This window comes from Chaetodon auriga, chromosome 15 (genome assembly GCF_051107435.1).
Source record: "Chaetodon auriga isolate fChaAug3 chromosome 15, fChaAug3.hap1, whole genome shotgun sequence".
Taxonomy (NCBI): Eukaryota; Metazoa; Chordata; class Actinopteri; order Chaetodontiformes; family Chaetodontidae; genus Chaetodon; species Chaetodon auriga.
The window spans coordinates 15,403,424-15,429,105 of NC_135088.1; the positions used below are offsets into that span (position 1 = coordinate 15,403,424).

Genomic DNA, 25,682 nt, shown 5'->3' on the forward strand with positions numbered 1-25,682 from the left:
AGTTGTTTCCCTGCACTCGTACAGTTGAATTCTTTTGGTCTCACTGAGAGGAAGACATCAACAGATAATGATGCACCATAGTGGAACCAAATGCTCCCAAAGTTTTGTACATTTTCTTCATCCAACTCTGAACACAGTTCTCCCACTCAGCAGTGTCACATATACTCGGACATTCACAGCTAATGTTGACTCATCCTGTAAGTGAAACGTGGCTCAGAGAATTCCTTTTTTTACTACACTAACAGCATTTTCTGGTTTTGCCCACATTACAATCACGACTTACTGCTGGTAATTATTGGGCCTTTCCAGCAGTGTTTGTCTTAACACAGGTGAAGGTGAATATGATAAGAGTCCAGGAGTAGAGATTAGATTAGGTAGGGTGTGTGTGGGTGTGTGTGTGTGTGTGTTTGGATGTTTGTATGAGGCAGTGATATGTATCTGTGTAATATGATCCTGGATGGGAAGGTGAGTGGAGGAAGGAGTTTGGCTTGTGTGGCAGAGACACAGAAAGACATTGACAGTGTTAATGCTATAGTAATAATACATGATGTAAGGACATCACTATAATAATATGATAATGAGACTATAATAATATAGTTCCCTCATTCAGCTACACAACCACTTTTCACTGCAGAAGGATTCAGTGTTTTCTGCCCTCCTCCACATCACAATCGCTACTTGTTGCTGCTAAGGTCATGACTTTTTGGACTGCTCCAGCAGAGTTAATCACAACGCAGGTGAAGGTGGATTTGAAGTCCTCTGACGTGACGTTCTTCAACAGCAAACTCCTCTGTACGACTGCACCCTCCTCCAAAGTGGATCTAAAACAAACAGTCATCACAGCTCAGCCGCAGGTCGTTTTCAGGATCAGAAAGAAAAATATACACTCCAGCTTGGCAGGTGACACATTGTGCATTGATAATTGTACTTAAATATGATTATATGTCCTATTAAGGGAATAAAACTCATAATACTCACTCCTCTGACTCTACTATCCTGTCACTGCTGGATGCATCTTCTGGGAAAGAATCATTGACGAGCCAGTAGATGAGCGTCAGATCAGCTTCACAGTGTGTAAATGCTGTACAGTTTAGAAACAGCTGCTCTCCTGTAAGGAAGCATACATCCAGACCATCATATGTTACAGTATCCCCCCCGCGCTCTCACCCAATAACAGGCTCTGTAAGCTACAAAACACTTGATTGATGATGATTTCTGCATGCACACGTTACCTGGGTAAGCTTCCATTTCGACGTGATGTGGCCCAATGATCTCTGGAGCTTCATCCTCAGAAACTGAACAAATTTAGGTTAGCACAGAAGAAAAAAAAAAATGTAATGACATAAAAATGAAACTGTCACCCATAAAACAAACTGTACCTGGAAATCCATCTGCAAGCAGCAGACACAGATATCCTAAGGCTGATCCAGAGATACAACATATTCACAACCAATGCTATGACACAGTGTAAATGGCTGCTCGTAGTAAGCGTCATTACCTTGGACAGCAGATGACAGCTTCATGGTGACTCCGTCAGTGTTAGCACAAAACTGCAGTGACAGTTTTGTGCTCTTGACTGAGGCTTGGGTTTACTATATATACAAACTATTCACTTCCCCTACACCCACTCACCCACTGCACATGCCTTGGACATACAGCGAAGGGGGATTTCCTCATAAACAGGCCCACTCATGCTCTTTGTAGGTTGTTGATACTTCGAGTACATAAATTAAGCATGCTTACTAATACACAGCTCTTGTGATCGCACTTGTGTTAATATGTGATGTCATCCAGCGAACAATGCTTTGGCTGTGATGTTGGAAATCTCAAGGATGCATGCGCAAGACATCTAGACACCATGTAACATGTGACATTTATTCAACTGATCATGGTCAAAAACACAAAATAATCATGTTAGCCTTGTTGTGCCCAGTCCCTTTAGATGACAGAGAGGTTCAAATGAAACACAGTTGGTTATTATGAGGACCAGCACCTGCGAACACCAACAAACCATCACCTTCCAGCAGCTTTGGATGTGAAAATCCACAAACAAGGGACCTGAACAGATCACGTAAAGTGAGAGCGGCACCACCAGCACTCTGTGAGTTAAAGGATCATTGTTTTGTTTTCATGGTTTGAACGGTCTCTGGTGTTACTCAAGTTACTAAACGGTATCATCGCTCCATTTTCAGATCAAGTTAACAGTTGGCCAAAATGAGGAAAACATATTTTTGCTCACGTACCTCCAGAGGTATCAAGTCATGCGGATAATTTGGGTTTTGTAGGTGTATTACACTTAGCTGGTGGTGTTCACAGCATTGAAAAATGAGATTTAAAAAATGTCAACGTGTCGACTACGACTGAAGTGACTGATTGAAGGAAGGGTAAAGGTCAAAGCCAATCAGACTGTTTAGCCAGTTGGTAAGGATGAGTATCCACGAAAACAAAGAGGGCATTTTAAAATGCAGTAAGATTAAAAGTTCCACCTGAACAAGCACTGTATGAGGAATCCTCGGTTTAAGGACGATTCGCACTTCTTTCCTCATGATGACGAGGCCTCTCCTCACATGACGCATGACTGTCAGCGCTTAGGAAACTCTCCCTCTGAGGTCACTCCGGGATCAATGTCCAGCAAGCCAAGCAGCTCTATGAGTGATCACATTAAATGACGCAGTGGCGAAATGACTCCAGAGGAAGTCTGCTGAGACTGTTTTCACGCATTCTGGAGGTACAGTGAGCGTTTGTGTTGATTTCCACTGAATATTTATTACTCATGCGTGAAAGCCATCAGACATGAGGGTGAAAAACTCCTCTAAACCAAGTTTTAATAAACACTTAAGACATGAATTAGTAAAAAGCACCTCTCTAATGATTTTGAAAACCGCTTTACTAGGCCATAAGATGCACAAACCAATTATTAAGATGTGTGAAGCAAATCCTGGGAAACTGACAGACATCCAAATTCAGATTACCAATAAAATTCAAATAAACCGTAAATACAGATAATATGTGCCTATAAATATATACAAAAAAGTATAGACACTTTTTTTATTGGTGTTTTAGTTCAATGTTAGGCCCTCAGTCTTTTGAGCCAGTGCATATCTTCTCCGTATGGCGTGTAAGTCCATTTCTGACCGTCCAGGTCACTCCAGGCCCAGGACGTAGTTGATACCTTGCACAAATCCAATAATGACGGGCTGCCAGGCCACCAAGTACCGAAGCCAGTCTAAAAGTTGTCCATACATGACATGTGGCCTCTCCCAGCTAAAAGGAAAATGGGTGAAGGAAGAAAAAACATTGCACAGCGATCAAACATGGTTAATAAACACATACAGCTGACTGAACACGACCATAACGAGGTGGAAATGGCTTGCAGTTTCTCTAAAGGTCACCACGTATTTCAGTGTTGCACAGTTGACTCAGTTGTCTAAAGTGTCATTTCTGAACCAAAAAAAGGGAACAGGAACTTGTTATATAACCTATAAATGTTTAATGTCTTGTTCCAAATGGCCTGCAATGAGCTGCCTTAAAAAAAGTCCAATGAAACTTTAGTGCTGAATCTTTCTGTATTCCCTGTTTAGAAAGACGCATGTTTCCTGGAACTTCGGGTTTCATGAACGTGGGTTACGTGTCATCTGTGAAAAAGTCTAATTTAGCTTCTGTCCTCCTCCATTGGGTGTCTACACTGTGCATGCAGATTGCACATTACCATATAAGATCTCTGGCATTACACCGTTTACCCCAGGAATCGTTGATATTCAGTGAGAAAAAAACAGAGACAACAGGTAAAGCTTGCATGTGTGAGAATTACAGAATAAAAAGGATACGGGTTGCTGAACATCCTCTTCAGATCCACCTTCTCTTTGCAGTATGGGCACATCTGCTTCTTTCCCACGATGCACCATCCTCTTATGCAGAACTCGTGGAACCTGGGTGATGAGTTAAGGCTTGGCGGTGCAGAGTGTAAGCGACAGCTCAAACATACACTGACTCACACTTAAATAACCTTGGAAAAAATATATTTGTAGCCATCTACTGGTTAGATCAACATTAACGGCTTCATTTATGCAAAGGCAAAAAACGTCTGAGGTGGTGTTCGTATAGCTTCAGAGCAAATTGTAGACAAACAAAATGTAATTCTAGGTATGACAAATAACCAAAGGAAACATCACTGTGACCCTTAATAAGGCTGCGTGATATTTACGGTGTTATGTACGAGCAGCAGAACACACACTAATCATGGGGGAAGTCATGCAAATTCAGAAGAACATGCTATCAAAACACCAACAGCCCGAACGGTCAAGTTGATGCTACCAATTCCCCTTTGGGTTTCTGATTGAATTCCAGAACAGGCCGGTGACTGTACCTTTTATAGACGTGTAATATTCCACCGTGCGGCTGAACTTCTCTTTCACTGATAAGAAATACCGTGAAAACAAATCGACACCTCACAAGGAAGGATACACATGGTTGCAGGATAATCTGTACGTGTTCTCAATAATCCCCTCCTCGCTGACATCTACGAGGATGGGCTGACCGCACACTGCACATATATTGTCAGAGAGGTGCTTGGTTGGCATGCCAGACGCACTGTAATACTAAAACAAAAAGGAGGGAGGGAGAGAAAACAGTCAAAATGACATTTTATCTTACAACTGCTCCCGCCACGAGCTCACACAAACATGCAGCATCTGCAAGCTGTCTGCTCACCCCAACGGTTGAAGCCATGAAGTCCGCACACATCTCTGCAAAGTCTCTTCCGAGGACCCCGTAGTACAGCCCATAGAACAGCAGAGACACCCCAAAGTCCATCGCGTCCTCTGGCTTTATCCTGAACAGACAAGGGTACTGTGTGGGGAATCATGGCTCAGGTGGCGTTCAAAACCAACTTTTTTTTAGGTCCTAACACAGAAATGTGTCAAGCTAAAACCATTTTTTATGTCCATTCTTTATATTTTCTATACTCGTCCTTGTATGCAAAAGCTAAAAATCTCTTCTAATGATCAGCTATTCAATCAGTGCACAGAAGTAGTTAAACTTGGCGGCATTTTTAGGTGGGAAGTGTGGAAACTTTAAGGTACCTTCCTGTTAGCATATTTTTCTTCAGGCAGACAATCGAACAGCATATTGGAACATCGATTAAGAAGATGATAGTGTTCAATGGAAGTCCCAGTTTTGAATTTAAACTAAATGTAACAGACATCTTGTTAAAGGCTCCTTGTCAATAACATCCGACTGCTCAGTGGCTGAGGAACCTGCAGAAACCAGCCCTTTGTTCGTTCAGAGGCTTTAGTGAGTGGACTTATTGCAGATTTTAATCTCTTCATGGTTAAGAGTACATCTGCATTCGGATTTGTGTCTATCAAATATCGGTTTTCATCTAGCCTTCATTTTTAACACGCAGCCTCCCTTTGCAAATAAGAGCTGACCAAGACAGCAGCAGAAAAGCGACTGACAACACGATACTGAAGACATCAAAACTATGAAGGAACACATGTGGAATTAGGTGGTTAACAATAAAGTGTAAACAAACTAAAATACATTCAAAGTAGCCGCTGCCTTGACGACAGCTTTGCACATTACTGGTCTTATCTCAACTAGCTTCTTGAGGTAGAAATGTAGAACGCTTTTCAACTAACAGGCGTACACATTGACAGAGACAGTGCATGCAACAACATTAGCATTAAACAAAGGTTCATTTAAGTTCAGTAATTGTGTCTCATTTGTTATTACTATTTAATTGTTATGTTTATCAGATGCAAAAAATAACAACATGATATGGGCATTATGTACTGCTTCTTGGCCGCCCTGCTCTCACAATATTGGCATCGGCTGCTGAAAAAACGATATTGGTTGACCACCATTAAAGGCTGTTGGAAAAGCATTCCAGGTGACGACCTCGTGAAGCTGGTTGACAGAATGGCAACAGTATGCAAAGCTGTCATCAGAGCAACTGGTGGCTCATCTAAAATATAAAACATCATTTGCTTTGTTAACACATAATTCCATGTGTTCGTTCGCAGTTTGGTGTCTTCAGCATTCATCTACGATGTAGAAAATGATCAAAATAAAGGAAAACTGCTGAATGAGAAGGTGTGTGTCCAAACTTTCAACTGGAACTGTATGTTCAAATGAACAACTTCCACTTCCTCCTGCAGACGATGTGCCTGAAGCTGAAAAGGTAAAGGCTTTCTCATCTCTCTCTCTGACCAATAGGAAGAGACAGAAGAAACATTTGTCATGTCATCGTCTACATGGAAGTTTCTATAAGAGCTCGGTACGTTTGGATGACATTGTGGCTGATAATATCTAACAGTGGCAACACATTTTTAAACGGATCAGGTGATGTTTACTTTACTTGTCACACCACCAGTTTACCTTTAAATACACACACCTGAGGTCAGCTATGGATTATGTAAACATCGTGAGGCAGGTACGGAAAGAGTGAAAGAGTTTTCTGATAGTCAGAAAGATTCTGTATCCTGGTGGGTGCTGGATTCTGCAGAGCTTCAATGCTCAAAAATACAAGCAATCAACTACTATTATAAAAGACTACGTGAAGACTAGAATTACTGTCTCACAGGTGTTCCTCCTCCAACCAGTCAAGTTGCAGTTTACATTCATGTCTGTCCAGACTCATAATATATGTAGTGAAGACTTTGAAGGAATTCAATGAAAAGTATGAAGTGTATTTTCTGGCCACACGGAAGTGAGAAACATGCTGTCTTCTCTTAGGGACTATTCTTCCAGAGGAGTACAGAGGACTGATTGAGAACTTCATCACATGGTGCGACAACAATCACCTGAAGCTCAACATCAGCAGAGCCAATGAGCCTGTGCTGGACTACAACGCTTCAAATATGGATGTTGCTGCGAAGAAGCTACAGATTGTAAAACGTGGATGCTTCACATACATCTTCACCCCGGCAGCACAGAAGATCTAAACAATCAGCACAGTTTGAAGGTGGACACCCAAGATTAGTGTCACCAGTTCAGCATCTGACCAAATGTGAAATATGCTCACAATCTCTCCTTCTGTTCCTGAGTTGTGGTGATAATTAATGGCCAGAAAAGTGTTTTTGCACAACATTATGACATCACAATCTTATTACACATTTGTGAAATTTTGTCATAATTATTTAATGAGGACCACCAAAATCTAATCAGCTCATCCTTCAGTCCAAGGCATTCTTGAGATATGGCATTCACAAGAGTGCAACGGATGTGTGGACGACCCAAAAACACAATGCATCCAACCACAGCCATCGTTTGAGCGGAGGCATAAATGTAAAAAAAAATAAAAATAAAATCATAAAATAAAAAAAAAGAGGAAGAGAAAAGCACCTATCAAACAGGGATTCAGATCAACGGTGGACGCTGTGGGAGATAAAAATCTAAAACGGCAAAGCTGGCAGCAGCCAAGTGCTAAATGGAACTGACAATACGTACCTGAATATTAGGTTAATCCCAAAAAGTGTAAACATGACGACACTGTAGCCCACTATTCCTGTGGCATAGCTGATCTTGTAGAGAAGAAGGAACCACTTATACACCAATCTACAGTGATCAAAGACAAGGAACATGTCAGAATATGTTATGTACAGTTCAGTCCGCATTAATGGAAAGAAAGATCTCTCAATTTACAGGACGTGGTAAAGAGGAAAGGATGGTCATACCTCGGTGTGGTGCAGGCCAGGGGCTTGCGAGTGGCACGGTAGGAGATGTACGCTGTGATGACAGAGAAGATAAACCAGGTGGTCAGGAACCTCCACCAGTGAAGTTTGGTAGTGAAGTAGAGAGGAACTACCCACATCTGGAACAGAGTCACCAGCTACAAGACAGCAGAGTGTACAAGTTAGAAGATGCATGTACGCCAGGGATAAAAAGTTAGCACCATCAGACACTGTGCAAACATAAATACAACACAACTGACAATGAGTTTGGGACAAGGAGGAAAAGAACATGTTGCTTCTTATTTGAGGAAACAAGTACTGTACAGTCACATGGATAGAAAAGAAAAGAAAATGCAGACGTGAGGGACAAGACTGTACTAGTACACGTTCTCTTATCCCCTCTTTCACCATCACTTCAAACACACACACACCCATCTCTCAGCTGAACTGTATTTGTATCCAAAACACATAAATTTGTTTAATCACATGTCTTTAACTTTACACACAGAGCTTCAAACATTATGCGTGTGCAACTTGTGTGTCTTACATTGTATGACTTTGGATGCCTCTGTTTCCACTGCACAAGGACTAACTGGGCAACGACAAGAGTGACTATGAGGATGAGCACCATCTCTGCGTGCATGGCCTCATGGCCTTTGTGTTTGGCATGCATTCTTGCATGCTCCACCCTGTGGACAGAGAAGAACATGTTCAACAACTGTTTGGTAACTTACTAATGCCGGATAGGCGTGAACTTAAAAGAGTGCTGTACAGCTCTGTGCACTGGTGTCTCCTAATGGCAATGACAATGAACTGTCTGAAATGTTACTGGGCAATCTGGTTAGACAGAGATACCTCATAGCAAAGACAGAAAACAGGCAAATTACAAGTAGTAGAGTGTCTGATCCTGCACCCATATACATGCTGTATGTTACCAAAAATAATGTATGATCCATAAAAGGTGTGGCAAGGATACTAACCTCCACTTCTCCTCTGGTGAAAGTTTGGACATATCGAACTAAAAAAAGGAAAAGACAATATAATGACTATGTTGACAGTTTAGCAAATGAGCAGCTGAACAAACTAATATTAAAATCACATCTTGGCCATTTTGAGGAAAATTACACTTGTTAAACCACTGCAGTGTGGCTCAGCAGCGTGCATTGTATAAAACTCACACAAAATAATATAATCTGTCCTTCTGACCCAGATTCTATGATACTAGAGATCTGAAAAATACCACATAAAAAGACAGAAAGTCATGACTGCTCACTTGCACCAAGAACTCGCAACAAACTACTGTGTTGAGCATCACCTCGCACACATTTAGCTTTAAAGATCCAGCTCTTGCACAGCACACCAATGACACAGACAATAAGAGATCAATTCCAATTAAGACATTTAACTTTGGTAGAGCAGCAAATTGAAGCACAAAGCTGGCCAAAAGACAAACAACAAAAAAGTGATCCTGCATAAGAATTAAGAAAATTAAGTGTGTCTAGCAGTTACACTCCTTCACAACTTGTTGGGCCTGTTTAGCTATTTTACATGATTGAAATTAAAAGCCGGTGCAGTGTTCAACGGTTATTTGAGCTTCTTCTTACTACAATCACACATCCTGCTCATTACGTCACCTTCTCCTGTTTGAGTCATTATTTGCCCCAAATGTGGTGTGAATAAACAGTATTGGGTCTAGAGAGCAATTCATGCAGCTGACATGCCTGAGAATTGCAAAAAGCTCTCAATGCTTGATTAAAAATGATCTATTTGACAAGATGTCAGATAAATACATGTTCAAGTACTTGTAAGTTCTCTCATCACTTTACACAATGAGAACAAAAACAGGGCATCAGGGCACATTAAGTCACCCACTTACGCATTTCAGTTGAAAGCACTTAGACTTAATGATCAGCGAACCAAACACTAAGGATCTAATGTGCTTATCGTGATGCTAGCCACTCAGCTACTCTGCCTCTGCATTTAGTAAAAACACCTCACGACACACAGGAATAGCTTTTAGCACTCGTTACAGCTCACTCTGTGGTGTCTGACATCAGTTTGAGATCTAGATTTGGTTCCACCGTCAGACTGAAGTGCCACAGGAAGTGGCTTGGTTGCTTCCTCTGACATGATACTAATAAACCGGTTGGCCCTTAGGACAGAATGGACAAGATGTGACCTTTGACCCGATCAGCCACATCAGCTATATTTGTAGAGCCAATAAATCAAGCTGTAAGACATTTCTGAGCGTAGCAGTAAACATTTGGTTGCCGAAAACAGAACAAATATATGGTAACTTTATTCTAAAAAACCCAAAACATTTAGACTAGCTACTTTAATCAAATGAAAGCAACTAACATTACATGATTTGAGCATTAGCCGGCCGCCTAGCTTAGCTATAGCTAAATTGCTCTCGGGACGTTTCTCGCTTGCACATTTGTTTTGTTTAACGAAACATGATCATTTGTGTTCAATTGACAATGTGTTTTATCCATACCCCATACCTCTGCTTGGTGACAGATGGCTGAAAAGTGGCTAGCTGCTTACGGTAGGCTAAACCCGTGAGTGGAAGCTCAAGCAGAGCCCGAGTTTGTAGCTAGCACCGCAATATAAATTCCCCCACATCTGTTTTATCTGTCATAATACCTCGATGTGGCCTATTACTCTCACCTGGTTCGGTTCATTGTGATGCTCCAGTCCATGGTCGTGCTCTACACCATCAACCTCCACCTCAAACACCCCGGCCATCTTCGGAGTGCTGCTTTACCGTTCCGGGTCCATTAGCATTAGCAACAAACCCAAAAGGATCACTTCCGGTGTTTTTTTCTTCTTCTGCTTCTTCTTCTTCTTCTTCAAAATAAAGGTCGGAAATAATGCAGGTCAAATTGTAAGCCTCAGCCTGTGGCGTTCTGTGTTTGTTGGTCAAAGTGTGTGACTCACAGCTTGCAAGTTGTAATTTGTTATGTTTATGATGGTTCCTTGAGTTTTTCCTGTGATAGCGAAGTATTAAAGTTGAGCTGATTATACTTGTTGTGCCTATACTTCTTACTATATCAAATTTAATTATCTTTACGTTTCTTGAAATGTGCAACTTTTTTTTCACTGAAAAATACTGAAATGCTAATGCTGATGATTATAATTGTTACGAAAGTCACCCAACTTGTACAGCTTTAATACCTTAAGGAAATTGTACACATACAATGTACATACAGTCTGTTTATATTACAGAATTTGTGTATTAATAAAACCTTAAAATGGACTGGTGCAATTATAATGTACGGAAGGGAATGTATACAATTCTGTGAGTCTTATTTCTAAATTGAGTGACACGTATTTTGGTTGTTGGAGCGTTATAGCTTGTATTTATCAACAAACACCACAGCCCTGTTGATTAAATATAGCCGGTCATTAAATCTTATCAGACCTGCAGCATCCCGCCAGATTTCGTCCGGAAATACGGACCGGAAGCTGAAAAAGGACCGTGGGAAGGATTATGATTGGTCTGAAAGTCTGTGGGCGTCTTCTCTGATTGGCTGGCCAGCTGACAGAATGCAGTGTAACCGGCTCGTGAGCTGTTGGCGCTCTTAGTTTGAGATTCAACTGTATCAGCCGGTTGCTCGCACAGTATCACAATCAGCTACAGCAGCTTCGTAGCACAGACGTTTTATCCGTTTCCAGCGCGCAGCTGAGGAGAAAACACCAACAACTGCTGACTTAGGAAACCAGCTGCTTTGTTGCCATCATGCATGTGATCAAGAGAGGTACAATAGCTCATTTTAATATTCTTGCTGTAAAATACTGTCGAATAATGCAATGTTACTATGCTGAGGGATATGAATGTCTCTTAAAATGTCTATTAGCTGTGATAAATGTTAATGCTATAAATTAATAATGCACTTTAGCCTGCAGTTTAATTTCATTCGTCATATAAAAATGTGCTTTTTTTGTTTTCCTGTGTGGTGTGTTCCGGTCGATACACCAAACAAAGACTTGAATTATAATGAAACGAAAGCTGACTATTTATTTGCGTCAGCTGCTCGTTTGTTGACTTTTCTTTTGTTTTTATTTGGAGTAAAATTTGACGTTGAGCATATGTTTTGAAACGGATGCAACACAATTAATTGTCGGGCTTGTTGAGCTGATTTTGCTCTCCAACTTTTGACGTATAAAGTATTTTTCCGCTGTTTTCCAAAGTGAAGGCTTTGACAAACTTCCCTCTATCAGGGCTGTGTAAGAAGATGGTAATTATAGTTAATTATAGTCATGTACTGACATCTATGGTAATGGCGCGAAGTAGCACGGTGTCCCTTTGTTGTCATAACTGGTTGGACAGCTGTTCACCTGACTTCACTGATCAGTGGAGGGAATCCAAATAACAGCTGATATATATGAGTGTGTACTCCTGCAGGTGTTTTCACCAGCTATCCTGACAATTACCATCAGAAACTGACCAAATAAGATTGAGGGCTAATTTATCTTTTTGTATTTCAGATGGACGCCAGGAGGGAGTTACTTTTGATAAAATCACATCTCGCATCCAGAAGCTTTGCTACGGACTCAACTCTGACTTTGTGGACCCTGTAAGTACAAACCGCTGTAATATTACCTACTGATGTGAAAAGAGAAACATCAAGCAACACTGTGACACAGTTGGCACACTCAGATGTTGGATCTGTGTTTCTGCAGGCTCAGATAACAATGAAGGTGATCCAGGGTCTGTACAGTGGAGTCACCACCGTGGAGCTGGACACTCTGGCAGCAGAAACTGCCGCCACCCTCACCACCAAACATCCTGACTATGCACTCCTGGCTGCACGCATTGCCGTGTCTAACCTGCACAAAGAGACCAAGAAAGTATTCAGTGGTGAGGAAAAGTTTTAAGTGATCATTAAAAAAATTGTGTGTAATAGATGTATTTATAAATGTGACTTTGCACAGAAATATCTAACTTTTAAGTCACTATACTTTAATTTAACCTTCGTAATGCAACATTTTTGGTACATATATCGCACAGACTGTGTGAAATATCGCCCCTGATCTTTTCCCCTAATATTTTGCGTTTAATTTCATTAAATGTAATATTCTTCATCATGGTGGTGGAGGTGGTCTTTACACAAACCTCAGGTCTGAATCATTATACATTGTTCAAGTACTTAAATTATTGGCACTGATGTTCCACTTTCTTTCCTTTTTGCTTTTGTAGATGTGATGGAAGACCTGTACAACTATGTGAATCCCTTAAATAAATGTCACTCTCCCATGATCTCCAAAGAGACGCTCGACATTGTCATTGAAAACAAAGCTGTAAGTCACTCTTGATGACATATTGTGTTTGCGTTTTCAAATTCAAATTTTAAGTCACACAATTGTGTTCAACTTTTATGTTATAACATCCTGTATTCTTTGCAGCGCCTCAACTCTGCCATCATTTATGACAGAGACTTCTCCTACAACTTCTTCGGCTTTAAGGTCACTTTTCTTTTCGTTTAATACTCAATATTTCATGCAAATACTTGAATTATACATCTAATTTGTCCTTTTGCTCTCACAGACTCTTGAGCGGTCGTATTTGTTGAAGATTAATGGCAAAGGTGAGAGTTGAGAGGCAGGTTTACGGGTGCAGAGACTCACTTTCAAGTCATTTGTTTTTTTTGATTTTGTTTTTAATGTTTGATTGCTGATGAACCTCTTTTTCTGTAGTTGCTGAGAGGCCACAGCATATGCTAATGAGAGTGGCAGTCGGGATTCATAAAGAAGACATCGATGCAGCCATTGAGACCTACAACCTGCTGTCAGAGAAGTGGTTCACTCATGCTTCACCTACTCTGTTCAATGCTGGCACCAACAGGCCACAGCTGTCCAGGTACAGACTCTGAGCGACGCTGACCAAAATCTCTGATGCTTATTTTAAATGCAATTTTTTTTCCCTAATCTCATTTGTTTGGGGTTTTTCCAGTTGTTTCTTGCTATGCATGAAGGACGACAGCATCGATGGTATTTACGACACACTGAAGCAGTGTGCCCTCATCTCCAAGTCAGCTGGAGGTATTGGATTGGCAGTTAGCTGTATCAGAGCCACAGGCAGCTATATTGCTGGGGTGAGTCAAATGCACACCACAGGGACTTAAATCAAGCAGATATAGAGGAGGTTTGATTGACACCATGTCATTTGTTTGCATTACTTACTTACTTACTTACTTCTTGTTTTTCAGACTAATGGCACTTCCAATGGCCTGGTTCCAATGCTTCGAGTGTACAACAACACAGCACGTTATGTTGACCAGGGTGGCAACAAGGTAAAGACTTACAAGAGTTATAAGACACAACATAATGCAGCGTGACGTTGTTGCTCTAGAGACACCTCTGGCAGTAAGTTTCATCACCTTGCTCTTTCTGTTCGCTTGCTCAGAGACCCGGGGCCTTCGCTGTGTACCTGGAGCCGTGGCATTTTGATGTGTTTGACTTCTTGGAGTTGAAGAAGAACACAGGTAAAGAGGAGCAGAGGGCCAGAGACCTGTTCTTCGCCATGTGGATCCCAGACCTCTTTATGAAACGAGTGGAAAGCAATCAGGTGAATACTCAAGAATCTCAAATCTCATGTATGTTACAGTCTGAATTTAGCTATGTATTCTATAATCTACTATGTTTTCTGATGGGTTTGATGGTTTGAGGCTCCTGCTTAATCTTGAACATTGGTCCTCTCTTGCTCTTGCAGGACTGGTCTCTAATGTGTCCCAGTGAGTGTCCAGATTTAGAGGAGTGCTGGGGAGAGAAGTTTGAGGAGCTCTACACTCAGTAAGACCAGCACAACAAACTCTGTCCTTAATAAATGACTCATATCTCAGTGCTGACCTCTCCCATGCCTCCTGTTTGTCCTCAGATATGAGAAGGAGGGCAGGGCTAAGCGTGTAGTGAAAGCTCAGCAGCTGTGGTACGCCATCATTGAGTCTCAGACAGAAACCGGTACACCGTACATGCTCTACAAGGACGCCTGCAACAGGAAGAGCAACCAGCAGAATCTGGGCACCATCAAATCCAGCAATCTGTGCACGGAGATCGTAGAGTACACAAGCAAAGATGAGGTGAGGGGCAGGAGATATTACATGGGCACCTATAGATTACATTTGTTTCTGTAATATTAGCATGTTTTTTTAAATACTCATTTTCAATTTGGTTTGTTCTTTCTTCAACTCAGGTTGCAGTGTGTAACCTGGCGTCCATTGCCCTCAACATGTATGTCACTCCAGAAAAGACCTTTGACTTCAAAAAGCTTGCATCTGTCACCAAAGTCATTGTCAAGAACCTGAACAAGATCATTGACATCAACTACTACCCAGTGCCTGAGGTTTGCTTTGTTGTCTAGTGTTGCTTCACTATCAACCATGCAGCAGGGTCTTAGGTGCTCTGTATGAACAAATGGCCCCTCTTTCCTGCCTTACAGGCTGAAAGGTCGAACAAGCGCCACAGGCCGATTGGAATCGGAGTGCAGGGTCTGGCTGATGCCTTCATCCTTATGCGTTATCCATTCGAAAGCCCAGAGGCCCAGTTGCTCAACATTCATATCTTTGAGACCATCTACCACGCTGCCCTGGAGGCCAGCTGTGAGCTGGCAGCGGAGCACGGTGCTTATGAAACCTACGCCGGCTCTCCTGTCAGTAAGGGGGTGAGTAGTTTTCTCAATGTCTCAAATCCATCTTGGGGTACAGTTTAGTACTTCAGATCTTCACTGATGTTGTTTTCCAGATTCTTCAGTATGACATGTGGGACAAAACACCAACAGATTTGTGGGACTGGAAAGCACTGAAGGAGAAAATTGCAAAGTAAGTCCTCCTGAATGTCTTCCTTCTTGATATTTCCCATGTCATGTCTAATGCAGAGATTGATTGTAGCTCATCCCTCATTCTGCTCCTCTCTTGTCCCCGTGTGTCCTCAGGCATGGTGTGAGGAACAGTCTGCTCTTGGCCCCCATGCCCACAGCTTCCACCGCCCAGATCCTGGGCAACAACGAGTCCATTGAGGCCTACACCAGCAACATCTACACCCGCAGGGTGCTCTCGGGAGAATTTCAGGTCAGCACTGACAGCACTCGCTGTGTCTCCAAAGTCGTGTGTCAGAAGAAAGAAGGGTTGCTGAGTGTTTTCTGCTTCTCCCATAGATTGTCAATCCTCACCTGCTGAAGGACCTCACAGAAAGAGGACTGTGGAGCGACGAAATGAAGAACCAGCTGATTGCTCAGAGCGGGTCCATCCAGGTACAGGGTCACACTTCATAAACTGATGAAATGATTCAGTATCACATCAAGTGCTACTATAATTTAAAAATGACTTATTTTTTGGTGATCTAACATTTAACTTCTTGACTTGTCTGCAGGATATCGAGGGGATCCCTGATGATCTGAAGCAGCTGTATAAAACTGTGTGGGAAATCTCCCAGAAGACTGTCCTCAAGATGGCAGCAGATCGTGGTGCCTACATTGACCAGAGCCAGTCCCTCAACATCCATATTGCTGAGCCAAACTATGGCAAACTGACCAGCATGCACTTCTATGGCTGGAAGTTGGTAAGTCTGGACAGAAGAATGCAGGCGTGATGCATCATAGTGCCATGAACAAGTATCTTAATGCCCATCTTCTCTCCCGCTGCAGGGCCTGAAAACAGGCATGTACTACCTGCGGACAAAGCCTGCTGCCAATCCCATTCAGTTCACCCTGAACAAGGAGAAGCTAAAGGAGGCCCAGTCAACCAAGAGCGAGGAGGAGGAGACCAAAGTGCGCAACACTGCTGCAATGGTCTGTTCCTTAGCGAACAAAGACGAGTGCATGATGTGTGGTTCCTAACTGACATGTGGTTCAGTCAGACAAACACACTTCCCCTTATCCACAAGCTTAAATGTATATTTTAGGAAACATGTGCAGTGTACATATCTGTACATGTCATAACAAGTGTTTTACACAGTGTGCCGCTGTCATCAACTCACAAATCTTTGCAGTTTTTATTTAATATTAATGGGTTTTTATCTTGAATTATGTGTTTTATGCATGTTTGTATAGAATTACTGGGGTACAAGGAATTAATATTTGCCCTTTGTTTTTATAATATGGAACATTTCTGCATTAAAATGTCTTTAAAAAACGAGCAGACCTGTGTTTTATGGTTTGTTGAGTTGTGTACATACATTATCCCAGATGTTTCCAGCAATGTTCAAACCCAGAGAAATCTCTAATTTTATTCAAGCTAATATCATCAAACTACGTCTTTTTTGTTTTGATTGAAAGTGGGATAAATTATACACTTCGTTTAATGATTTCCATGTTTGTATTTTAGATGTGTGGAAAATTAAACTTTAAACTCTCATTACGCTATTGACAAGACTATGTGAATCTTGAGATGCATCTAAAAAACAGCATATATGTTTATTAGGAAATGAGAGGCTGGAACATCACGATTTTCTGTCACTGGGGATGCTCCAACCGGGTGATGCTTGTGATTGGCTGGTGGTATGACGTGCCTGTGCGTGTCAGACATGAATTTATTTTCCTGGTGGATAATGTGGGGACGCTTTTGCATCAGATAATATAAAGTATGTGTTAATTATCTGTGGTGAAGCTGGCAGACCAGGAGTGCTGCAACAAAGGGCAACATGCCCAGGTGTTTTTCCAGTGGAAGAGTCTGGATGCTCTGTGTCTTGGGACTGGTGATGCTGCAGGTGATGAATTAATGAACTGGTGTGCTCATGCATGTGGCCTCATGGGATCAGTATGTGTAAAGCAAGCTGAGACCTGCACTGTCACTGTAGCAGCCAGGCTGCAGGTCTGCCGCTCACTGTAAAGAAATACTACAGCAACACTAGTTCATAACTTACAGAGTTCATGTTCCCCTGCAACATGTTCACGAAATACAGAGACATGGAAACAAATGTATTTTTAAATGTTTAATTGAACACAAGGCTATTTTCATCTGATATTTGAATATTAAGTGAAACCAGAATGGCCAAAAGGCTCTTCGCTATTGAACAGTGACTTTAGAAAAAGGCTGTGAGGAAAGCGACGGCTGGCACAAAGCAGCAGTACACCTAGTGTGTGAACCAGTTTCATTTATTTCTCACAGGATGTGAGTAGAATCAGACAGGAAGCGACAGGTTATTGCACACTGATTGGCTACACCCCATGAAAAGATGGAAGGAAGTGTACATGTTTTTTGGAGGAAAGTCAGATACCACTATTACATCGGCTGCTTAGCTTAGCACAACTGGAAAACAGTGGGAAATGTGCCATGTGGTGTGTTTTGAATAAATCTTTTACCGGACCCTGACTGTGCTTCACTGCTCTTCTTCCAATCATGGTGGAAATCCACCTACCAGCACCTCTAAAGTTCCCAAATTAACACGTTATGACTTGTTTGTTTAATTGGTACAAAATCCAAAACAATAAAAATGCCATTCTTCAGGTTGTTATGTGCAAGACTATAATTCCCAAAACGTGGACCTTTTGCTTGAAGAATTCATTTTGTGAACAAGCCCAGAAGCTGTGTCAGCGGTTCCAAGATGTTGCAATATTCATTATAGCCTCACAGTATGAGTGAGATCAGGAAATGTCATGACAACGGGCTGATTAGATTAGGAAATATTCTGTCTGTAAACACATTTTATTTGTTGGTGCGTGGTTTTCAAGACACCCTGGCAAGGACATGCAGACAGGAGGTCGAAGGGTCATAAAAATCTGAATAATTCACTGAGGACAATCAATTATCTACAGTGGGTTTTAAGGCAATCTGGCCTGTAGCTGTTGAAATTTGTTTCTTTGGACCAAAGTTTGGATGGGCCAACTGATAGACACCACCATCCTTAAACCCCATCTGAGTCAAAATTATGACGGTGCAGGACATGGAAAATCTCCAAATTGTCAGTGACTCATGTGCAGCTCGAGCACAAACCTTCTATTGCGTAAAGTGACCGAAGGGCTAATCCCTGAAAATGTCAGTGTGGCCTTAAAAGGGGACATTACTACGATTATGGTCTCACTAGGATCCCATCGATCGATCCCTCCCCTTCTTGGGAACCAAAGCCCGTGTCCTGGGAGCTGCTGCTGCCTGTGGGTGAGGGAATGGTTTTCTTGGCTCCAGGTTTCTCATTGCTCTCCCTGACACCAGCCTTCTCCTCTACGTCATGCTCAAACTTCCTACCCTTCATCCATTTTGCCTCCGCTGTTTTCTCTTGCAGCTCTATGTCTTTGAGCTTGTTTACTACACTCTTTGTGTCTGTATTTTCACCGATGACTTTGATGCTTTTAGCTTGTCTGGGGCTCCTCTCTGTGTGTTCTCCCCCCACCTTCGCCCCTGTGAGCATCTCTCCTTCCTCTTTTTTTTCTGCCTCATCCTGTGTGGCCTTGGCTCGTACCTCGTCTTCTACATTATTAAAACTTGTCCCTGCCACCACTTTCACTTCACTGTCATTTTTTTCATTTTTGTCTGCTTCCACCTGCTCTTTTTTCTCAGTTCCCTTATTATCTCCTAGCTCTGCTGTAGCTCTGCCTTCCTCCATTTTCACCACATCACAGTCTGTTACCTGCTTTGATCCCTCTGTTCCACATTCACCCACCTGATTCTCTTGTGTGACTGACTCTTGTTTCATATCAGAGTCAACCTTTTCTTTATCCACCCCTTCCTCTCCGTGGTGCACTGTCACTTTAAGTGATGCATTTTTGTCTTCGTGTCTGCTGTTAAAACCTCTGAAATTGTTCTTAGCACCAATGATGTATTTCCCCAGTACAGAGGATCCGTCCCTGTTGAATGCATCCGTTGCAGTCTGTCCATCATCCATCAGAAGCTGATGGACCACTTTCATATCACTGTGCATCCTGAATACAGCTTTGCTCAGCTCAGTGATCCGATTACCAATATCTGGGGGAAGAGAGTACTCCAGTCACAACACAGCATGCAGGCACTTTAATGATAAAAAAAAAATATTATCCAGTTTCTCCAGACAGAGTGTTTGAATCTAACTCTTTCTCAGTGGAGAGCAGGTTCATACAGTCACAGCTCTGTCTGGTTTTGCTGTTTGCTGGCCTTTTGTTGTCTGGTTCCACTGTTTCCCTCCTGTGCTCCTTCCCAGCCTTCTTTTCACTCCACACCTGATCTGCATCAACCTCATTAGCCCTGCCCTGTTTCCTGTGTTCTCCCCAGCCAATCAGTCCCCTCACCTGAGCTTCTCTGCCCAGCTTTCCACCTGCACCTCATCAGTGTCATGTAGATTTTTGTCCAGTTTATATTCAGTCCTTGTCTCTTCCTGCTCCCATGTCTCAGTTTTGTTATTTTTAATAAAGAGTTCAGCATCGGATCCTTGTCCTGTCTGCCTGCTGTCCCCTGTGTTTGGGTCCAAATGCTCCACTCTCTTTGTGACAAATAGTTCAGAAATTGTGACTCTTTTTTCTAGTTTTTTCAGCTTAACTTGCTTTTCAGATCAATATAATCATGTTTAATTCATTATTTGGATTTGAAATCATTTTAGTTTTCATAATTTATTCAATTATTTCAAAAGTGTTGCTTCATTTACATATTTTATTCCTGTTAATTCCCACTGTCTTTTTGAGTATTGAACACTTTCCATAGTTTACTGTCTGTATCGCAGTCCTAAAATATTACTCCAAACCACAAAAAATCATATCTGATTGATAAAGACTGGAATGGTGGAAGAGAGAAGGGATTGGACATGTAACAGACCAGGCTTGTGAGACAACAGGACTATATACTACATTACTGTCTGACAGTCACGTTACCTTTCCTCTTGGTCTCCTCGAACTCCCTGCGAGCTGACTCGATGTAGCGCTGCACCAGAGCTCTGATCACCTGCTGCCGGTAAGGTAACTGGCTTTCTTCAGATCCCTTACCGTTGATCTTAGAACACATATCAACATCATACATGTCAGCGCAAAGTGGTTGTCAAGAATATGTAGATTATTTTTCTACTACACTGTTGTTTGTGAGCATTAAACACACACTTACCATAGAGGCTATTGGGGGATATTTCGTCTCAGAATTACAAGTGCAGCAGCAGCAGATTCGTCTGAAGATCCCCCTGGAACCGAACTTAAAATGAATAAATAAAGCTATGGACAAAAAATAAGGTGTCTTGTGGGTTAAAGGTGCTTTGAAGTTTTAGAGCCCACCTTAAGATGTAAAAGACAGCTTTGGGTGAAGGGATGATGTTGAAGGGCACAGGCATGGTGAGGCCCTCTCTGAAGTAACTGAGGTACAGCTTTGACCTGGCAAATTTCCACTCAACATCTGCATCATCCTGAAATAAAAATGTCGAGGTGTCAGTGCCATCCTTTGGTTTCTGCTTTAATTGCAGGCGTGATGTAAAAGCTCAATTTTACCTCAATTTTCTGAAAGGAGTTGGTGATCATAGCAATAAGCATGTTGAGCAGGACGATGACGATGACGAGCGTGAAGATACCGTACAGAATCCTTCCGACAAACTCTGCCAGCACAAACTGTGGCATGTCCACATAATCCTGGTTGGCCACGCCGAACATGGTCCAGAATAAGAAGTGGAATGTCTCATTGAACCTGCAGCAGTGCAGTGGAGAGCGTTATCACAGTGAGGCTGGTGATGGACAGTATGCTGTATCTTCTTATTTTCAGCCGCCTGTTCATTTCACTCTCTCAGCTGAAGAAAAAGTAAACTCTACAGAAACTGCCTGATGCCACTTGTGGGTTTCAGATGTTATACTGTCTTTAAGATTTTTCCGGGTGCTTCTCACAGTTTTCACACTTGGGTGCCAAAGTAAAGAGAGCTAATTGTTAAGACTCATTTTCTGTACATGACTTGAAAAAGATTTCATTGATTAACTGCCTGTGGAAACTTGAAATTAAAAGTCTCAGAAACAAGAATTCTAAACAGTAGGAAAATAAAAAGAATTGAATTTAAACATTATTGTACTTTGCACTTTCTATACATTACTAAATGTCTGGTTTAGGGACAAACACTGCCCAATATATTCACCAAACAATACTGAATTCTTTTGAATGACACTGATATTTAAGAATTACAAAAATCTGATAATCATAAAGCTGAAATATAGAATACTGTAAACATGTTTGAAAAGGATCCCTGAAAAACGTTTGATTAATGAATCGTGACCAAGGTATGTGCAGAGTGGGACATTTTACAGCTGAAAATACCTTCGTCAGTGCTGTCTGGTTGTCAAACTATGTAGCTGCGACACTGTCCTAATGATCTCAAACATATGCTGTTTCTGTATATTTCTTGTAACTCAGTGGCTGACATACATGCTGATACCAACTAATTTGCAGTAAGCTAATATTAGCTGACATACTGACTCACCTGATTTGACAATCTAGCTCCAATATGGTACAAGTGCTACGTAGGCAGAATGTTACTTATTCCTGAAAGGAATAGCTGGATGTGTTGAAAAATAGGGTTATTCTGGGCACAGTGGCTGGAGTCTCTGCTGGCAACCTCACACCAAGGACAAGACTGCAGGGCGTCACTGTGACTTCATGTGGCTTCATATTTACCATACACATGACAGTGGTTGACCCTCTTATCGAAATCCACACAAGTGAAGTAATGAAGCTGAAGATGTCAATCCGTTCCTTAAAAAAGGCTAATGCATCTGTTGCCATTCTATCCCAGTAAACTCATATTTGTAGTCAGCACATTTTTGGACTGTTTTTTTTAGACTGTCTTTGCCTTACTGCCAACTGTAGCATAGCAGCTAGTAGATAAGCTTGAATGCTGGTATGAGAAAAACTGAGCTGACGCAACAGTATCGAGGAAGCTGAAGGTCTCATTTTCTTACCTGCCGAGGTGTGGAGAGATGACATAAGGAACATAGACATTGTTGATGCCACAGAGGAAGGCTGTTCCAATGATCATCAATATAAACATAAATCTGAGCAAGAAAAAAAGCATTCTCAGTGGCTCTGTCATGCAGATGATGAATACAGGAGACAAAATGAAGACAGCTCTTACCTCATCATGTCATCAATCATCTTCCCTATGGAGATCTGCAGAGTTCCCAGAGACTCATGGGCGGGCAGGATGTACGCCAGCCGTGTAAAGCTCAGCATGCTGGTCACTGCAAACAGCACCTCTGCAATCAGCTGGGGGTCCTCCTGATGCCAGTCTTTGCGCACTGCAAGACAGTTTCACACAACCAAACAGACCAGGTTCAGATTTAAGAGGTTGACTCCAACAAGTCTTCTGGATGTAAGATCTGATGGTATTTTCTCACCAGTCTGAGTGAAGTAGACGCACTCCTCTGTGCCGTTATGATCGTGGCAGAGGAAGTGACCTTTGAGCATTATAAGCACACGCAACGCAAAGGATGCCAGATACATGCTGAGCACCATCATGTCCAAACAGTTCCACCAGTCAAGGAAGTAACTCCGCAGCCCCTCGATCCACACTTCCTTGCACTCATACCAGAAGAATCCTACATGGGACAGCATTGTGTAAACACTAAACCTGACTTTAACCATTTCCAGACATGAGTTTTCTATTTGTACCTTAAAGAAGGGAGTGAGAGTGAACCCACCGACCACCCACACCATGTGGAAGGAGCTGTGCAGGATGTTCTGCTGCCGGGACGCAAATTTATCTCGATATAGCTCCATTGTGATTGATTCTCCAAGTAATGTGATAAGAAACCACAGATAGGAGGCTGAGTGAAGGAGAAACTTGATCACAGGAATCTTTAGTATCTTTCCCACCTGGCGAAAGATGATATGAGCTGTCAGGGCCAAGACACACATGTGATACCCTTCTATTTTGTCACTGGATGTCTCTCATGACAGTCTGTCAAGCATCAAAACTTCTCTCTACATTTGCCAACTTTTGCACCTTTGACTTGGGTGCGATCCAGTAGACGAGGCAGAGTAGGGGCATGGTGAGAAAGATGCCCACAGAGACAAACAGCTTCCAGGCCGTCCTGCTGCCTCTCCAGCCTGCCAGGTTCCCACACCAGATAGACGACAGCACCTGCTGGCAGATTGGGTGGGCCACAAACTGCACAAATACACAGAGAGGGAGAGACAAATTATGGACCACGTTTGTGTCTTATTTAATTCATCTCCGGCTGACAGGAGTTTCTGCATCTAGCTACCTGCTTCTGATTGTAGTTGACAGCAAGCCGCAGACGCGACAGGTTGGGTATTCCCTCCTCAAAGGCCTGCTCGTCCAAGGAATCCTGGCTCTCGTCTCCACAGCTGTTCAGGATAGTGGTCACCTCGCTCTGGTTGCGACACATGCCCAGCAACTCAACAGCAAAATCCTGACAAAGCTGCTCCAGGCTCAGGTACTGAGGCTGCAGGAGAGAGAGGCACCACATCAGAGTCAAGTGACAACAGACACCCAGCATGAACATAAGTGGGCATAATATCTGCCACTGTCATCAGACCTTGAACTCTGGCTCTTTCTGCGAGAGCTTGCGGAGCTCTCTGCTGAGACTGAAAGCTCTGAGCATGGCGTCGTCGGAGGTAACGGACAGGTAGGCACGGCTGGCGATGCCGCGGTAGGTGTTGATGCGAGACAAGGAGAACTTCAGCAGGTCGTACTGCCGGCCGTTGCGACACTCAAGACAGGCACAGGATATCTTATGAGGCCATGGGATGATGTGACCTTTTTGGGTAAGCATGGTGACTATATCATACAGGTCTTTCTGGCAGGCTAAGGTCAGAGGGGTCACACCTGGGGCAAACTGGGAGTTGTCAATAGAGTGGTCAAAGATGGCCTGAGAGAAGGAGCGCACATCCATCTTGTTGCCTTTCTCCTGATCCAGGCGGTCCAGCAGGCGCTTCACCACTCTGGGCTGGTTGGTGTCCACAGCAACCAGTAGGGCCTCGTGAATCTGCCGGAAGTCAAACTTGACCCCCTGCAGGAGGGTATCCATGGCGTCCTCGCTGCCCAGACGGATGGACAGGTTGAGGGCCTCCCTCCACTGGCGGTCCTCAGACTCATCCAGCTGGCGGATGATGCCGTCACCGGTCTTCAGCAGCCCACACAGCAGCTCTATTTTCCCTTCTTGAATGGCGCTGATGAGCTCCGGAGGGAACTGCATCTTCTTGTTCATTATCTCTCGCCATTGTTCCGGCTGAGGGGCAGGACAGGACATTTAGCAGCAGTATTAGATGTCCATTCATGCATCTTTATGAAATTGACATCAGATATCAGGGAAAGAGAAAATTAACACATGCATAAAATTCTACAAGAAAATTAAGGGATGTACAAAAAACAAAATGGGAGGCGTAATCTAAATGGAAACAAATTTTATGACATCAAGAAAAACACATTTAGCCTCATAACGACAAATATTTATATCTATTAAATGAAAAAATTCTACAAAACTCTGCTTACCGTGAGGTTTTCCATTCCTGATGAAAAAGCACAATTTTGAGCAGTGATCCTAAAGTGAAACCACAATCACATCCTGTGGAGGCATAAAATATATTTTTGCCAGATATTTTGAGCTTCAGAGACAAAAGCGATAGATATCAGTAGATTCCACAAGCAGCTCCAGTCAGAGAACTGAGCACTTTGGTGTCCTGCAATCATGTGCTACCGGCTGACTGCATGGCATCAGCACCCACAAACTCAATAACACACTTCAATCCCCCATGGGCCAAGGCCAATTAAAACGTGACGGGTTCAACGTGTTTCATGCTTGGCTGGGCCCAAACCAAACTGTTTCTGCATTCAAACAGAAATTAACTCTGGGCTCCCAATTGGAAACAGTGGCATGGCACAATTAAGGTAGCTGTTACTGAACAGGCAGCAGCTGTCATTATTTCCCCCAGAGGAGCTGGAAGGAGTGCACAGCAGAGGGAAAAACAAGGAGCTGCACTAAAAGATACGCTGATTATTTTCACTACTCTTTTTATCAAGTTCTGTTTATGGAAGTCCATTTCTGTCTACTTACTCAAATAACACATTTCTATTTTCATCTTGAGACTTTTGTGAAGTTTTCCCCTTGCTTTTCCATCTATATGG

The 25,682-nt window shown here is 42.5% G+C and overlaps 4 protein-coding genes across 4 annotated transcripts; 1 reads left to right on the top strand and 3 right to left on the bottom strand.

Moving 5' to 3' along the window:
* Nucleotides 1-500: 500 nt before the first annotated feature.
* LOC143332747 (interleukin-1 receptor accessory protein-like) lies at nt 501-1,602 on the bottom strand. The gene is made up of 5 exons (XM_076750518.1): nt 1,499-1,602; nt 1,380-1,421; nt 1,233-1,295; nt 979-1,108; nt 501-821 (listed from the first exon to the last, which is right to left on the bottom strand). Exons 1-5 carry the CDS (start codon nt 1,521-1,523, stop codon nt 641-643), a joined length of 441 nt encoding a protein of 146 aa, XP_076606633.1. The 5' UTR covers nt 1,524-1,602; the 3' UTR covers nt 501-640.
* Nucleotides 1,603-1,854: 252 nt separating this feature from the next.
* Nucleotides 1,855-10,523, bottom strand: rnf121 (ring finger protein 121). The gene is made up of 9 exons (XM_076750517.1): nt 10,344-10,523; nt 8,654-8,691; nt 8,221-8,362; nt 7,677-7,831; nt 7,450-7,557; nt 4,711-4,831; nt 4,465-4,598; nt 3,828-3,929; nt 1,855-3,264 (listed from the first exon to the last, which is right to left on the bottom strand). The coding sequence occupies exons 1-9, from the start codon at nt 10,419-10,421 to the stop codon at nt 3,144-3,146; spliced, it is 999 nt and encodes a 332-aa protein (XP_076606632.1). The 5' UTR covers nt 10,422-10,523; the 3' UTR covers nt 1,855-3,143.
* Nucleotides 10,524-11,354: 831 nt separating this feature from the next.
* Nucleotides 11,355-16,694, top strand: LOC143332778 (ribonucleoside-diphosphate reductase large subunit-like). Its single transcript, XM_076750566.1, has 19 exons — nt 11,355-11,434; nt 12,165-12,253; nt 12,360-12,537; nt 12,877-12,977; nt 13,083-13,142; nt 13,225-13,264; nt 13,374-13,536; nt 13,630-13,771; nt 13,886-13,969; nt 14,083-14,244; nt 14,389-14,468; nt 14,554-14,755; nt 14,869-15,018; nt 15,115-15,336; nt 15,417-15,493; nt 15,607-15,742; nt 15,829-15,924; nt 16,044-16,232; nt 16,318-16,694. Exons 1-19 carry the CDS (start codon nt 11,416-11,418, stop codon nt 16,507-16,509), a joined length of 2,382 nt encoding a protein of 793 aa, XP_076606681.1. The 5' UTR covers nt 11,355-11,415; the 3' UTR covers nt 16,510-16,694.
* A 973-nt stretch (nt 16,695-17,667) lies between these two features.
* Nucleotides 17,668-25,678, bottom strand: LOC143332985 (short transient receptor potential channel 2-like). Its single transcript, XM_076750882.1, has 14 exons — nt 25,050-25,678; nt 24,094-24,786; nt 23,800-24,000; nt 23,538-23,702; nt 23,233-23,407; nt 22,930-23,130; nt 22,668-22,830; nt 22,495-22,587; nt 21,046-21,238; nt 20,836-20,963; nt 20,672-20,744; nt 20,446-20,563; nt 18,974-19,570; nt 17,668-18,874 (listed from the first exon to the last, which is right to left on the bottom strand). Exons 1-14 carry the CDS (start codon nt 25,062-25,064, stop codon nt 18,681-18,683), a joined length of 3,009 nt encoding a protein of 1,002 aa, XP_076606997.1. The 5' UTR covers nt 25,065-25,678; the 3' UTR covers nt 17,668-18,680.
* Nucleotides 25,679-25,682: the final 4 nt, after the last annotated feature.